Consider the following 14,927-nt stretch of genomic DNA (forward strand, 5'->3'; position numbering starts at 1 on the left):
TCTGATTTTGTTTCCAAAATAGTATGGTATGCTTGATTTTGTTCCATAATAATATAGTACGCTCTTATTTTGTTCCCAAAAAGTATAGTATGCTCTTATTTTGTTCCCAAAAAGTATAGTACGCTCTTATTTTGTTCCCAAAAAGTATGGTATGCTCTTATTTTGTTCCCAAAAAGTATGGTATGCTCTTATTTTGTTCCCAAAAAGTATAGTACGCTCTTATTTTGTTCCCAAAAAGTATGGTATGCTCTTATTTTGTTCCCAAAAAGTATGGTATGCTCTTATTTTGTTCCCAAAAAGTATAGTACGCTCTTATTTTGTTCCCAAAAAGTATGGTATGCTCTTATTTTGTTCCCAAAAAGTATGGTACCCTCTTATTTTGTTCCCAAAAAGTATGGTACGCTCTTAATTTGTTTCCAAAAAGTATGGTGTGCTCTTATTTTGTTCCCAAAAAGTATAGTACGCTCTTATTTTGAACCCAAATAGTAGGGTACGCTCTTATTTTGTTCCCAAATAGTATGGTACGCTCTTGTTTTGTTCTCAAATATTTGTTGATTTGCATTCCATACATTTACAAGGACGTTTTGACTAAAGCCAATTCATTTTCAAAATTCATTTTGATTTTAATGCATATTCATAAATTGCTCATCTTATCTGGCGCTCTGGTTAATCATGCAACAAAATATGCACTTAGTTTCAAAAGCTATATCAAGGATGTGATATGTCCCTGGATTTCCCCCAATCTAATGGCTTCAGTGACCAATATTTTTTAACTATTTGACTTTGGTTGTCTCTTTGTTTGTTGTAAGTACAACACCATTTTACTTCCAATGAAGTCATGAGAGCCCTCAAATGGATATTTTTTGTTTAAAGCAAGCTGCAGCATGGTGTATAATACCCGTTGACCTTCACCAGAGGGCCTAAAGCACCGCCCAAACACATCGCCATAATGATTCTAGCATTTCAGCTGCCTGGTCAATCATATCACTGTATACATTGTATCACGTCGGCATTTTATTTTTATTTCCCTACCCAGGTGTTGGAGTGTATGAAGCTGAATGAAGATGACACAACATCGGCTAGTCGAATCTTCATCAAGATTCTGTTTCAAGAGCTCTCAGAATACTTGGGACTGCCAAAACTCAACGACAGACTTAAAGATCCGTAAGTTGAAATATTTAATGTTGTATCTTTTATATGCAGCATAAGCCTGTTATATACCGGGGCATTCATTTTTCTTGATTATCAGACAGATAACTTCAATGAACAATAAAAAACCCATCCAAAATAGTAAATATTTCAAAAAATTTAGAAGATCAAAAATACTGAGCTTATTTTAATTGTGTTATAACAGACTCCAGTAGTTTCGAGAAATTGGCCCTGTCAACAACTTATCAAGGGTTTATACAATTAAGTGCAATGAGTGGAGGAGTCTGCTTGCAGTGCCACTATTACAGCTCTGACATAATCTAGGTTAAGGCCAAAAAAACCAAAACATTTGGTTTAAGTTACCAGACCCTACCTTCATAATATGTGCTGACACTACCGCTTTTATAGTCAGTTGGTAAAAAAATAGAAAGAAAAAAACAGAAAAAAATAATTTATATATTTTTTAATGTGTGTGTGTTGATATGTAGTTTAAAACCTTCAAAGCTTTATATTGAAGATTACTTTAACACGATGCTCCAATGATTGCAAAAACGTTCTTAAATAAACCCTAATAAAGAGATAAAATGAAAAGCTTACCTACCATGTCTGTTTTTGAATGGAATGTAACCCTAACCAAACCATTTATTTTTTGGCTGAACAATTTATCACAGTGATCTTCCAATTTCTCTCTGTTGGAGCACAACACTGGTCTCATGCTGGGCGTCAACCAATGAGACAAGTGGTTAGATTATAAAATATTGTATATATCCTCGACTGTTAAATTCACCAACAAATCAATGTGTTCAAATTCTTCAGGACCCTGTTGGAGTACTACGCTGGTCTCATGCCGAGAGACAACCCCCGGGACACGAGATTTGCCATCAATTTCTTCACTACAATTGGACTGGGTGGACTGACGTAAGTAAAACATTGTTCGTGTTTAGATATATGCATGCTCAGACAATGGCATCATCAGAGATCAAGATGGCCACCAAGGGACTGTTATATCAGAAACATTTCTTACTAGAGAGATTTTTAACAGTGAAGAAGTGTAAATATTGGACCATTCTAGCACTTAGAAACATCTAAAATGCCATTGTTTTATTCATTCAATTGAATTCAATTCGTTCAAGCTCTGAGTAGCATTTTGACCTGCCAATGTTTCAATTCATAAATTTCATTTTGGATTTTTGTGTATTTATCAGTGATGACTTGCGTGACCACCTAAAGAACGTCTCTATGAAGCTAATGGCACAGAAGCAGGAACAGCAGGCAGCGGCAGCTATAGCAGTTGACTCCTCAGACAGTTCTGACTCGGAATCAAATGATTCTAGCTCCAGTGGATCTGATAGCAGCGACTCTGACAGCTCTTCGGGTAACTATTTAATAGGGATGCAAACGAATGGCAAAATTGATATTCGAATATTCGGTAATTCTTTCGATCGAATATTCGATTACCAAAATACATATTTTAGAAGATGTAGTAAAATTCTATTACTATTCGCTAAAGTAATAACCGGGGCATTTATACCCTACTATGTCGTAGCAAGTACGCGCGGCGGACCCTTATTTCCCCAAATGAGTCTTTGAAATTCTCCATTTTCAGGAAGAAAAAAGCAATACATTATGAACAAACAACAGAATCAAATAATTTCAATTCCGCTGCCTTTATATTTGTAAACAATGTGAACTTACATGGATTTCTAGTAAAAAAGCGTTTTGAGCCAATGGAGGGTCGTTCCGTAGGACGAGCAGCCTCGTTCTGAGATTGAGCTCTAAATTGACTACTTTTAACTACGGAAAACCCAAACCCACTATGGAACAAGTAATATAATAAAACGAAAACATGTGGATTTGACTCATCTATTGTACAACAATATAGGAAAAATATCCTAAAACGCTATACTATACAGTTATATTTCAAAGCATTAACACTTAATAAAAACATGGAAAACAGTTTAAAGCACATACATGTTACTATGTTATTGTAGCTTATGTTATTCATAACATCAAAGTGATTTGTGCCATGTTGCACAGCTTAATTTGCAGCAAGACAACACATTTGTGTTAAAGCCGATTCCTACCTAGTTATTGTAAAATTAAGGGGACTTTTTATAGTACCCAACTATATGTCCCTAAATGTCATATGACGCGTATTTAGTGTATTGTAATCACATTCACACCTCTGGCATTAGTGGCCAGTCGTAAAAACAAGACAAACAAACTTTATAAAGAACAAAAGTATTGTATGCAAAATGTTTTTTATTCTCTTTATTGCACTTTTTTCGAATATTCAAATACCGATTTTGACCAAACGTTTGATCGAATTCGAATATTCATTTGCATCCCTACTATTTAATCATCTTTGAGAAACTTGCTTGATCATTTATACCTCACTTGACTTCATAACATAACCTATAGTCTTCATTAGTTGTTAGGTAAAGTCTCACGTTACAATTTTTAATACTATAGTCTTCATTAGTTGTTAGGTAAAGTCTCATGTTACAATTTTTAATACTATAGTCTTCATTAGTTGTTAGGTAAGGTCTCACGTTACAATTTTTAATACTTCCCACGCATGCTGCCAAAAAATAGATTCTTGCTTTCTGAAGCACCTGGGCACAATAGGTGCTTACAAAATATTGTTTAAAATTCTTGTGAATAGATACAAAAAAAGAAATTTTAAAATTTCAAACCGGAATCACTTTAGTTGGTATGATCTGATTGACTCCTGTCAAATCAAACACCACAATTGCAGACATAACTGATGCAAACAATATTTGTAAGAGTAAATAAAATAAATATCGGATGCCATGGAGGGTGATAGAATACATTGTGAACCCTAAAAATGATTATATCATCCAAGGTGTTAGGTTCATCCCCTTTGAACTCAAAAGGGGGTCTTAAGTGCCCCTAAACCAACGCTGAACTAGATTCAGCCCTTCAGCTGGGAGGTGAATCACATTCCTGTACGATTGTTGCAATGACTGTTATAACTCTTTTCAGATTCAGATTCATCTGAAGACGACAGAAGAAAAAAGAAAAAGCAGAAAGAAAATGCAAGGAAGGATAAGGGGAGAAAAGGCGTAGAAATGAAAAGGGCCGACAATAAAGCAGATAGAAAAAACAGGGACAAAGCAAATGGTAAACATGGTAATGTGATGATGGACGGGGGGCGAAAAGGGGGGAAAAGTAAGGGGAAACAGAGGGTTAACTCTGAGGAAGTAATTCAGAGAGAACGTGAAGACAAGTTTAGGAAACTTGCTAAGCTAGCTAACTATGGCGATATTGAGAGTATAAGGCCTCATGCGGATGATGGTGCAAAGTTGAAGAAAAGTGGGAAAGAGAAAAGGGATAAGAAAAAGTTAAGGAAAGATAAAAACGATGTTAGAGATGCGTTTGATGATGATGTTGGTCTTGATGTCGATTTTGGGAGGGAGAAGGTTCGTGGTAAAAAAGACAAGATAAGAGGGGAAAGAAACTTGGACAATTCAAGAGGAAGTGAGAAGGAATTAGGTTTTGTGGAAAAGAGGGCCAAGAGGCAAAGTAGTGTAGATAGCAAGGATGATTTTGATGCACGCAACTATGCTAATGATGTACCGAGAGACGATAGAAGAAGAAACAGGCCTCCGAAGTACAGGGATGAGCGGGATGGTGGCGGTTTAAGCAGTGGGAGGGAAGGAAGGGGATTTAGCAGCGGGGGAAGCGGGAGAGAGGATCGTGGTGCTGGCAGGGAGAAACGCCGTGGGAAAAAACAGCGGGAGATCGACCCAGTGGAATTGGAACGGGAAGAGGCCATAAGAGTTGAAAGGACATTTGAGAGACTGGATATGTATGAGGATAAGTTTGAAAGAGAGAGACAGAGGAATCTGGATATACTCCGACATCGGGATGAATTTCAGGATTTTTTCAGTGGGAGAGAAGAGGATTTGCCTCCAAGTGGTCGTTATGGCGGTCGGGAGAGAGATGGACGGGATTATCGGGGTGGGAAGGGGGATATGGGCGACAGATATGATAGTAGGGCTCCGCCAACTATTCCTCCCCCTCTGTTGGATGATAGGGGAAGGGGCCCCAGAGGAGAAAGGGGCGAAGACAGGGGCCTTGTTGTGAAAGATGAGCGGAGAAGGAGGAGGTAGAGAAATAAAAATGGAGGTGAACAAAATATGTTGACAGCAATTTGTCTAGCTATGTGTAAAAGATGGTGATTCAAGTTATTGAAATTGAACGAGAAATCAATCTAGTTATACTTTGTAAAAGAGGTCCGATAACGGAGTTCAGAATGTAAATAAATTTTAAAACAATGTTTATTGATGGCATGAAGTGTAGAATGATAGTGGTTTGGGAAAAGATGTTGATTTTTGATATCAGTCTTTTTCACACTTTAATCACCAATATACTTCTGCTGAATTATATATAGCTGAATATATGATGTCAATCTTTAACCTAATTGAGTCAAGTAAATTTATCAGTTGTTTGAAGAAATTCCTTATTTGCTTATTATAGTTCTGCTTGATTCAAAATGTCACATATATATTCATGAGCATGTAATTAGTTTCATATGATGAACTTTTTTCAAGTAAATATTGTATTGTTTTGATTTTTTAAAAGTAAACAATTGTGGAATAATTCTATAGATATGACCAATGCCCTCTGTGAGGTGATATATAATTTTAGTTGACTTCATTACTAAGGACATAAAGAACGTACTTGTACCAAAAAATGATATATGTTATGAAGAATGTTTTGTGTTCTTAAGGTTGTGTACAAGTGACATTTGTAGAAAGATAACTGTTAGGCCAAAAAAAGGTTTTGTTAGGGATACATCCTTTTTCAAAACAGGTAGGGTTGGTAGGCTTTTTAAAAAAATAATTATGTTTTCATATTTTTTTTATTATGCTGTATATATAAGAACGTCATACTCATCATTGGAGAATTGTGTTAAGATATTTTCTGTATAAATCTTTAAAAGATTTAAAGTACATATTCAAACACACACTTTTAAAAAAAGTTTTTTTACCAACTTGCTATAAAAACAGTAGGGTTGGCGCCTATTTCTATTCCTATTTCGTAGGTAGGGTCGGGTAACCCTAACCAAATGTATTTTTTTAGGCCTTATGATTAATTTTATATTAAGAAAGAACAATGCATAATGAAAAGTTAAGAGATGATTATGTATGATTTTACAGGACACATCAAATGGGGAAAAATGGTTCTAATTAAGTGTGCAGTTTTCCCACTAAGACACACCTGGCACGTTTAATAGGACATTACAGTATATTTATTTTACATGTTCAAGGACCAGGGTTGTACCAAGATGTATTTAAAAGTGTGAAGTACTTAGTTTTGTTTGTAGAAATGGTGTGTGACTGTGTGCAGTTAATGTCCAGTTATTTGTGTGTGCATATTAGTAGATAATTCGAAATGTATAAGACATGAACAGTGGATCTGATAAAAATTATTTGTTGTAAAAGTTAAGTGATATATATATAATTTGGTTCATTGTTATCTTGAAAGATACAGCTTTACTGAGATGGAAAGTTAATGTGAATAATCTGTGTCAAAAATTGACTAGTTGACCTAGTTGATGCCTTGATGATGATGATGATGATGATGATGATGATGATGATGATGATGAAATGTGAAATCGTATACATGTAGTTGAATGTGGAAACTCAAGTAAGGAAGTGTGTTTCTAATGATTTTTGAATTTATTCGTTATAAATAAATTTAGTTCAAATTACCATGTGAAAGGTAGAATGTATTGATTGATTGTTTACGAAAATATTATTAAGCCATGTTATTAAAAGTAACTTTCTGTGTGTTGGACGAAAATAGGTGCACTCTCACAGATTGACAGTTATGACCTTCTTTTTTTTCTTTTCTTTTTTTATCTCTGAATCAGCTGATTTTGGCATCAATGCCTCCACTTAAGTCATTTAAGATAACTCAAAATAGAACAGATTTCAGTTCTTTTGAAATGTGCCTAAAATCTATTTTTTCCTTACATTTTCAGTAATTCTTATGCCTTTAGCCATAAAACATAAATTTTTAAATTTAAATATGAAAAACACAATCTGGTATTTTGTCAGAAATATCACTGTTCTCCGGAGTTTTATGCTAAAATTGGCTCATTTCAAGTCAAAAAATAAAAAAGTTGTTACAACAATCAATGTGCCAGGGCCCAGAGTGCAGCTTAGTGAGATTTTGATTAAAGCTGACATTCACAACATTGACAATACTGTAACTCACAGATAGCAGTTTAGCATGTTTTTTTATGTCTAAACCATTTTTTAGCTCCACTGGCCGAAGGCCATGGAGCTTATGTCGTCACAGATTGTCCGTCGTGAGTGCGTGCGTGCGTGCGTAAACTTTTACTTTAAACGACATCTTCTCTGAAACTGATAAGCGGATTTTGACAAAACTTCACAGGAATGTTCCTTTGGTGGTCCTTTACCAAAATTGCTCAAATGGTTCCGGTCCATTGCACAATATGGCCGCCAGAGCTAAAAATAGCAAAATCTTTAAACGACATCTCCTCTGAAACGGTTCGGCAGATTTTGATGAAACTTGACAGTAATGTTCCTTGGGTGGTCCTTTATTAAAATTGCTCAAATGGTTCTGGTCCATTGCACAATATGGCCGCCACAGCTAAAAATAGCAAAATCTTTAAACGACATCTCCTCTGAAACGGATAGGCAGATTTTGATGAAACTTGACAGAATTGTTCCTTGGGTGGTCCTTAACCAAAATTGCTCAAATGGTTCCGGTCCGCTGCACAACATGGCTGCCAGGGCAAAAAAATAGAAAAACCTTTAAAGAACATCTTCTCAGAAACCGATGATCAGATTTTGATGAATCTTAACAGAAATGTTCCTTGGATGGTCCTTTATCAAATTTGCTTCAATGGTTTCGGTCCACTGCACAAGATGGCCCCCAGAGGTAAAAATAGAAAAACCTTTAAACGACTTCTCCTCAGAAACCGATGATCGTATTGCAATGAAACTTGACAGAAATGTTACTTGGGTAGTCCTTAACCAAAATAGCCCAAACAGTTCTGGTCTGCTGCACAACATGGCAGCCAGAGCTAAAAATAGGAAAAACCTTTACACCACTTCTCCTCAGAAACCGATGATCAGATTTTGATGAAACTTGACAGAAATGTTCCTTGGGTGGTCATTAACCAAAATTTGTTAAATGGTTCCAGTCCACTGCACACCATGGCTGCCAGAGCTAAAAAATAAAAAAAAACTTTATACGACTTGTCGTCGAAACCGATGACCTTTTTTTCGATAAAACTTGACAGAAATGTTTGTTTGGTGCTCCTTTACTCAAATTGCCCAAATCATTTCGGTCCACTGCACAACATGGCAGCCAGAGCTATTAAAGTAAAATTTTTTTTTAAATAACTTCTCCTCAAAAATTGATGATTGTATTTCTATGAAACTTGACGAAAATGTTCGTTAGGTGGTCTTTGCTTGAACCTTTTGGCCAGTGGAGCACAGGCACTGATGTGCCTCTTGTTTTGATAATTATTTTACAATTCAGAAAAGAAAGTTTTGAAAATATATGTTATAAAGGAATCTTATTTTAAGCACAATTTATTTTCCTTTACATTAAGGCAATATTTAGCCATTTTGGCCATCAGATTGTGTACATGAAATGAATTTCAGAAAAAAACTGAATAGCATTCATTCATTTAGAAGATCAGATTGTGTTATCTTGCTCCTTAAGTTTATTGATCGAATGGGAAGTTTTGATAAGGTTGAAATAATAGTTCAGTTTGTATCGCCTGTCATTGGCACATGGCCTTGTTTTATTTGAATGCACCCATTAAACGTTTTTCAAAGTATGGAAGATATTGCACAATAGCTAATATCATTAATGTATACGACAGTTATCTGTGCTAAATTTTAAACTTGTGCATTTATAAATGCAATTTGACTCACTTCCGTATTTGACAGTGGTGTGACTTTTCAGTGTTATAATGTCATGGTTAAATCTTTATTCATTACATTCATGATTTAACATGAATGCCACTCTTTTCAGCTGATCCTCATTTTATGTATTAAATGTGATAAGGACACTCATATTTTGTCCTTATAAAATTGCATTTGCATCCCAGTCATTACCAAGTATAAGACGATCATTTGTTGTTTAGACAAATATTGTTATATATTACAGCAGCACTCTCAAAGATTGACTGTTTTGAAAACTTTTTAATGTTTTTGTTTTGCCGTTATTAATATTTACATCCGAAATTTGATGTTTTATGGCTAATGCTTCAAGAAAAAATAGTTTTTCGGCAGTTTCCCAAACAATCGAGATATGTTCTATTGTGAGTTATAGTATATCATATGACTGAATTGAAGGCATTAAGGCCAAAATCAGATGACTCTGAGATTGTAAATCTGTGAGAGTGCAGCTTTAAGAAAGATTTTTATAAGCTTGTCTGTTTTTGAAGAACAAGGTAGAGGCATGGTTATAGCTTGGCCTCATTAGCCGCGGATGCATCATTGTGGGTGTGCATGAACGTTAACCTTGGCCAAGTGGTTAAAAAAGATATTCAAATGAAACTTGGTACACATGTTGCCAGAGGCAATACACACATTGACATCAAGGCCCATAAGTGATTTTAATATTTATTGAGTATGAAAACCAACAGACGACCATTGGCATTCACCCCATGATACTTTATTTTTTAAAGTAAATTAAAACATTTTAAATTTGAGACATGTTGACAGTATGATGAATCGGAAAGAAAGAATTTCGTAACAACGCAATTGATAACTGCGCTGATCTGCACTATATTCTTATTTCTTTTTCAAGTGATATTCATGCTTGTCCTTCAGATATGTTATGTACATAGAATAAATCGAGGGGTATTTCAAGTCTGTTATAATTCCTTCTATGAAATTAAAAAGTTAGTACAGCCTTGTTTTCACTTTATTAAAATGTGCTGTTTGTACATGTTAACACAATTGAGCTGATTTGTACTTGAATAATTGTAAAAGTTTGTCTACAGAACGGTTGAATGTTGAATGTGTCAATATTTGTAATAAATGGGAAAACAATTCACAAGTTGCCTTTCAGATTAAATTAACCGTCATGTGTTGACACCAATTAATGTGGTTAGCACATTTTACTAGGAGGTCAGTGTGCTTTGAGATCAGTCCTCATGGTGTATTTGAGTAACCTATATATATTTAAAGAAAACTGTATTAGTAGAAGTGACATTGACACACGTATTTAAAACTTTGTCTGCTTAACAAACATCCACATTGGGTCAGTATAAAACGCAGCTATTAGCGAAGCCAATATAGACATATAGGGAAAATGTGTTTATGAACTAATTGTGTAGGGTCATCTGTCATCAAATAATTAAAGAAACCAACTTTGGACTCATTTATTTAGTGTCATCAAAAACAAATAAAAAACATAATGACAAAGTTTTAAAAGCAGAAAACAAACTCAATATTTGTAAACACATGAAGATGTTTTTGACTTCAGGTTTCGCAAAAATGAAGTAACTTAAGTAGTTTGTGAAGGTATACTACACGCATGATTGTAGAATGCATACACCATCGACATCGGGCGGGATGTTTTTTCCATATAATGTCATAGAGGGTTCTCCGTCAGTTCATGCAAATACATGTACAATGGTACTACACACCGTCGTCATATCTAGAAATTAGGATGAATACTAAGTGAGTGTCGGTAGTAGAACTAAATTTTGAATTTGCTCTTTCAAATAACTCCCCCGTCTAAGCTATTTGTTCCATAAAGCTTAGCCAAATTCCTTAATTACTAAGGCGCACGTACTCAGAAGAAGTTTGTTGAATCCAGACTTGAAAACCATAATTGTAACCGGCTTTATTATATTTCGCCTTTTCAGTTCTTGGTACAGTATTCCCAATCATTCGTATGCACTGTTCAAAAATAGAGGCCAGACTTGAAGGGTATATGAAATACTCTTTGGGCATCAACTTGCACAAAACCTCACACCTAGTCTGTCTCTGGTTTAAGTTCCCCCCAAACTGGCATCTTCTCTCGCACAATCTCGTTGGTGAAATATTCTTGATAGTCGTCATTAAACATGTCAGAAATACCCCTTGTGTCGACAAGGCAGTCCATGATTTTAGAAAACTTTCCAGACGAGTCCGGGTGTTGTCTTTTCACTTCCAGCTGCAGACGATCGGCCGTCATGACTTGGCACTTCTCGACTAATTTTGGGTTCAAAAGTTTGCATCGACCGGTTGAGAACACAGCTAACGCACACATCAACGCAAGTTCTGTTGGGTTTGGATTGAGTTTCTGTAGCTTGACAAGGCAATGTAACAGTTGATCAAAGTTCCGCTTTGAAATGTATTTGTCTACTACGTCTTCTTCATGATAGACCCCTCCCGATTTTATGAAGATTTTGTGTTCAGCACTAAATTCTCGAAAGCTTAACAAGATATCTATTTCATCAATACTTGCTTTAATAAGATTGACCTGGTCACGCACTGGCAGAGACAAAAACAATGGTATTTCTTTTAAAAAGCCGCACGCGTTATCAAGCCAACCGTCCAGTACCTGAGTCTGTAACTCCATGTCAGCTACCCGTCCATCTATATCAAGTCCGTGCTGCCGGTATATTTCAGTAAACTCAGTCCAACTAATTGCCTTCAAACTTCCGAACAGTTCTTTTCTCCGTTTATGATTTTCTGCCGCATATTCAAGAGCTTTTGGCATATCTTCATCCTTTATATTGCCCGCACTATAGAATCGCATGTTACCTAATAGTTCTGCCATTTTCGTAACTACGTCATTAGTAAACTCTTTCGGCTTTTCAGACCCTATGCTACAATGAGACAATTTTGAGCAGACAATATCTAGCACTGCGTCTAAATCCATGTCAATTTCTTGGGTTTTATCTTGCTCTTCTTTATCACCATCTTCCGCCACTTGTTTGTCTGCATCTGTCAAAGTCTTTGCCTCAATTATGGTTTCTGTCCGCTTGGATAGTTTGTATCTACCTATACTCGACTTTTCCTTTGACATCCCCACCTCTTTGCATTTTTTTATTCGGCAACTTTTACAGTGCACCTTTGACTTAAAACTTATCACACAATTACCCCCCTTTTTACAAGTGTAGCTGTTCTTCCTTAACAAGTACCTTCTGAAAAACCCTTTGCATGCCGCACATGAAATGACGCCGTAATGACAACCACATGCCTTAGCACCGCACACATAACAAGGTGGAAACTTAAGTTTAGCGGTTTCTCGATTTGGCCGTACATTATCATCGTGTATGTTATCATCGGCTGGTGAGTGTTCTTCGGTTTGCTTTTGGTACATATGTTCCGTTCTACACACGTCTTTTAAGTCAATGATATCACAACTTCTTTCGGCATCAGAACTGGAATTCCACGGCGATAGCATGAAGTCCGTGGGAGGACTGCTGCTTTCTGTTGTGTTGGATGAAATATCGTCACTGGGTGTTCTATGGACCATGTCGATCAACGACAGCATTGACCCATTTAGCTCGAGATGGTCGTTATCCAACGCAGGCAATAGTTCGATTGTAAAGGTCGAATTATGGTACTCCTTCACAAAACTGTCATTGTCACAGAAGAGTTGAGCTAAATCAGCCATGTTTGCGCTGAAGCACTGGGGTATAGCCCGATAGTTGATACTTCCTTTCAAAGCCCGTTTTTAACAACCTAAAATGACGACGCAAAAGTACATTAAAACAACAACGTAGACATTTAACTTTTCATATACATGTTTCAATAGTTAATTTGTTGCAATAAACCAGCATCCATGTAAACGTAACCACATATTTAGTTTTCACTATGCCAGTACTCGGAAACGCTCGATAATGTTTCACATACGTGCAGGCTAGAGATATATATCTGAAATCGATGACCTCGATTAAGCATGTATACGTTCATAGATATTCACACTAGGAAACTTTCTAAATAAAGCTGTAGATAAATCAAGGTATCAATAGATTTTACTATAAGTAAGTGACTTACCTACAAGACGTATGATGGTTAGATACAGTTTAAATCCTTTTTCACTACTAGGGTACCCACAACTTATCATGTCAGCATGTACTTCATTCATAGCTAAATATAAATGTTTCATCAGTGGTTCAATTTCTGTGACATTGACTAGGACAGGAAACCAACCATCCAATCAATAGTCGGTGGATACACTACATGATAGTTTTATATTTAAAGGCAATACTGTACATCAACTCAAAAAAGTAGCTGTTGAGTACAGAAAGTTGCTGTTGTTTCTCAATAAATTTAACATAGCCGCGGTTAAGCATAGTTTTGGAAAGCTATGTTGACTCAATTTAAGTGATTTTTTACGAGTGATACCGAACTCTAGTCGAGTAAAATGTTTATATTAAAGGCGCACAATATAGGCTGATGCAAATATGTATATTTTTTTTATTTTGAATACATAATCATGTTTAACTCATTTGACTTTAATGATAAAAAACAAAACAAAAACATAGTATTTGTGTACAAATACAAAAAATGTTATCTTGAATAAATGTTTTTGTTGATTTTTTAATTAACATGTTCATGGACTCAAATTCTCCAGATAAAACCCCGTCAAAATATTGCTTTTTTATTATTTGATATTGTGGATAACTTCAACGGATAATGACCTTAAATGTGACTAATTCATTGACATTTAATGACTTCAATGGTTCGCGCAGGAATAACTTGTGATGATCTAACTCGCATGACCTGGGTCATTCAATATTAATATTATCCGTAACCTTAAACATGCCTCAATGAATCCATTCAGCCTATTGGTCAGCTCAATATACAGGCCATCAAAACACTTAGTTTCTAATTTTAAATTTAAGTTCAATCTAAGTTGCTTATTGAATACGGACCCTGGACCACGAAACTTGTTCGCTTCTACTTATATATAGCATTAAAAGGGTGTATAGGATTCCTTTAATTACCCTTAGGTTGTTTACTGAATAATAAATGTTAAATTTCGTTGTTTTGATTGTATCACTTGCCATAGGCACTGCACACTGATTTGTTCGAATGCACCTATGGACGGCAAGCCGAATCGTCCGTTTTAAGCGCACCAGAGCAAGAAGTGCAGAAGGTGAGCTATTGTGATCGGTCTTTGTCCGTCGTCCGTCCGTCAGTCAGTCCGTCCGTCCGTTCAAATTCAATGAAACTTTACAGGAAGCTTCCTTGGGTGACCCTCTACAAAAATACAACAAGGGGTCACGATTGATCAGCAGCGACAACAACAACAACAGCAACAACACCAAAATGGCTGACTTCCTCTTTTGCTTTAAAAGCATCTCCTCTGAAACTACCATTCCATATTCAATGAAGCTTCCTTGGGTGACCCTCTACAAAGATACAACAAGGGGTCACGATTGATCAACAACAACAACAACATCGACAAAATGGCCAACTTCCTGTTTTGCTTTCAAAAAAACATTTCCTCTAAAAATACCAGTCCAAATTCAATGAAACTTTACAGGAAGCTTCATTAATTGACCCTCTACAAAAATACAACAAGGGGTCACAATTGATCAACAACAACAACAACAAAATGGCGAACTTCCTGTTTTGCTTTAAAAACATCTTCTCTGAAACTACTAGTCCAAATTCAATGACACTTTACAGGAAGCTACCTTGGGTGACCCTCTACAAAAATACAAGAAGGGGTCACGATTGATCATCAACAACAACAACAACAACAACAAAATGGCCAACTTCCTGTTTTGCTTTAAAAAAACATCTCAT

At 35.9% G+C, this 14,927-nt stretch overlaps 2 protein-coding genes across 2 annotated transcripts in view; one reads left to right on the plus strand and one right to left on the minus strand.

The window, feature by feature from the left end:
• LOC128240185 (pre-mRNA-splicing factor CWC22 homolog) overlaps positions 1–10,227 on the plus strand; it is a 43,243-nt gene extending 33,016 nt beyond the window's left edge. Inside the window, exons 17-20 of the mRNA XM_052956706.1 lie at positions 1,037–1,164; positions 1,966–2,067; positions 2,355–2,524; positions 4,156–10,227. Coding sequence (XP_052812666.1) covers positions 1,037–1,164; positions 1,966–2,067; positions 2,355–2,524; positions 4,156–5,285 — 1,530 coding nt within the window. The 3' untranslated portion in view covers positions 5,286–10,227. The remainder of the gene's footprint in view (positions 1–1,036; positions 1,165–1,965; positions 2,068–2,354; positions 2,525–4,155) is intronic.
• A 311-nt stretch (positions 10,228–10,538) lies between these two features.
• LOC128240186 (peroxisome proliferator-activated receptor gamma-like) lies at positions 10,539–13,297 on the minus strand. The gene is made up of 2 exons (XM_052956707.1): positions 13,167–13,297; positions 10,539–12,851 (listed from the first exon to the last, which is right to left on the minus strand). Exon 2 carries the CDS (start codon positions 12,781–12,783, stop codon positions 11,152–11,154), a length of 1,632 nt encoding a protein of 543 aa, XP_052812667.1. The 5' UTR covers positions 12,784–12,851; positions 13,167–13,297; the 3' UTR covers positions 10,539–11,151.
• Between the last annotated feature and the right edge of the window lie 1,630 nt (positions 13,298–14,927).

This window comes from Mya arenaria, chromosome 7, assembly GCF_026914265.1.
Source record: "Mya arenaria isolate MELC-2E11 chromosome 7, ASM2691426v1".
In the NCBI taxonomy this organism is placed as follows: domain Eukaryota; kingdom Metazoa; phylum Mollusca; class Bivalvia; order Myida; family Myidae; genus Mya; species Mya arenaria.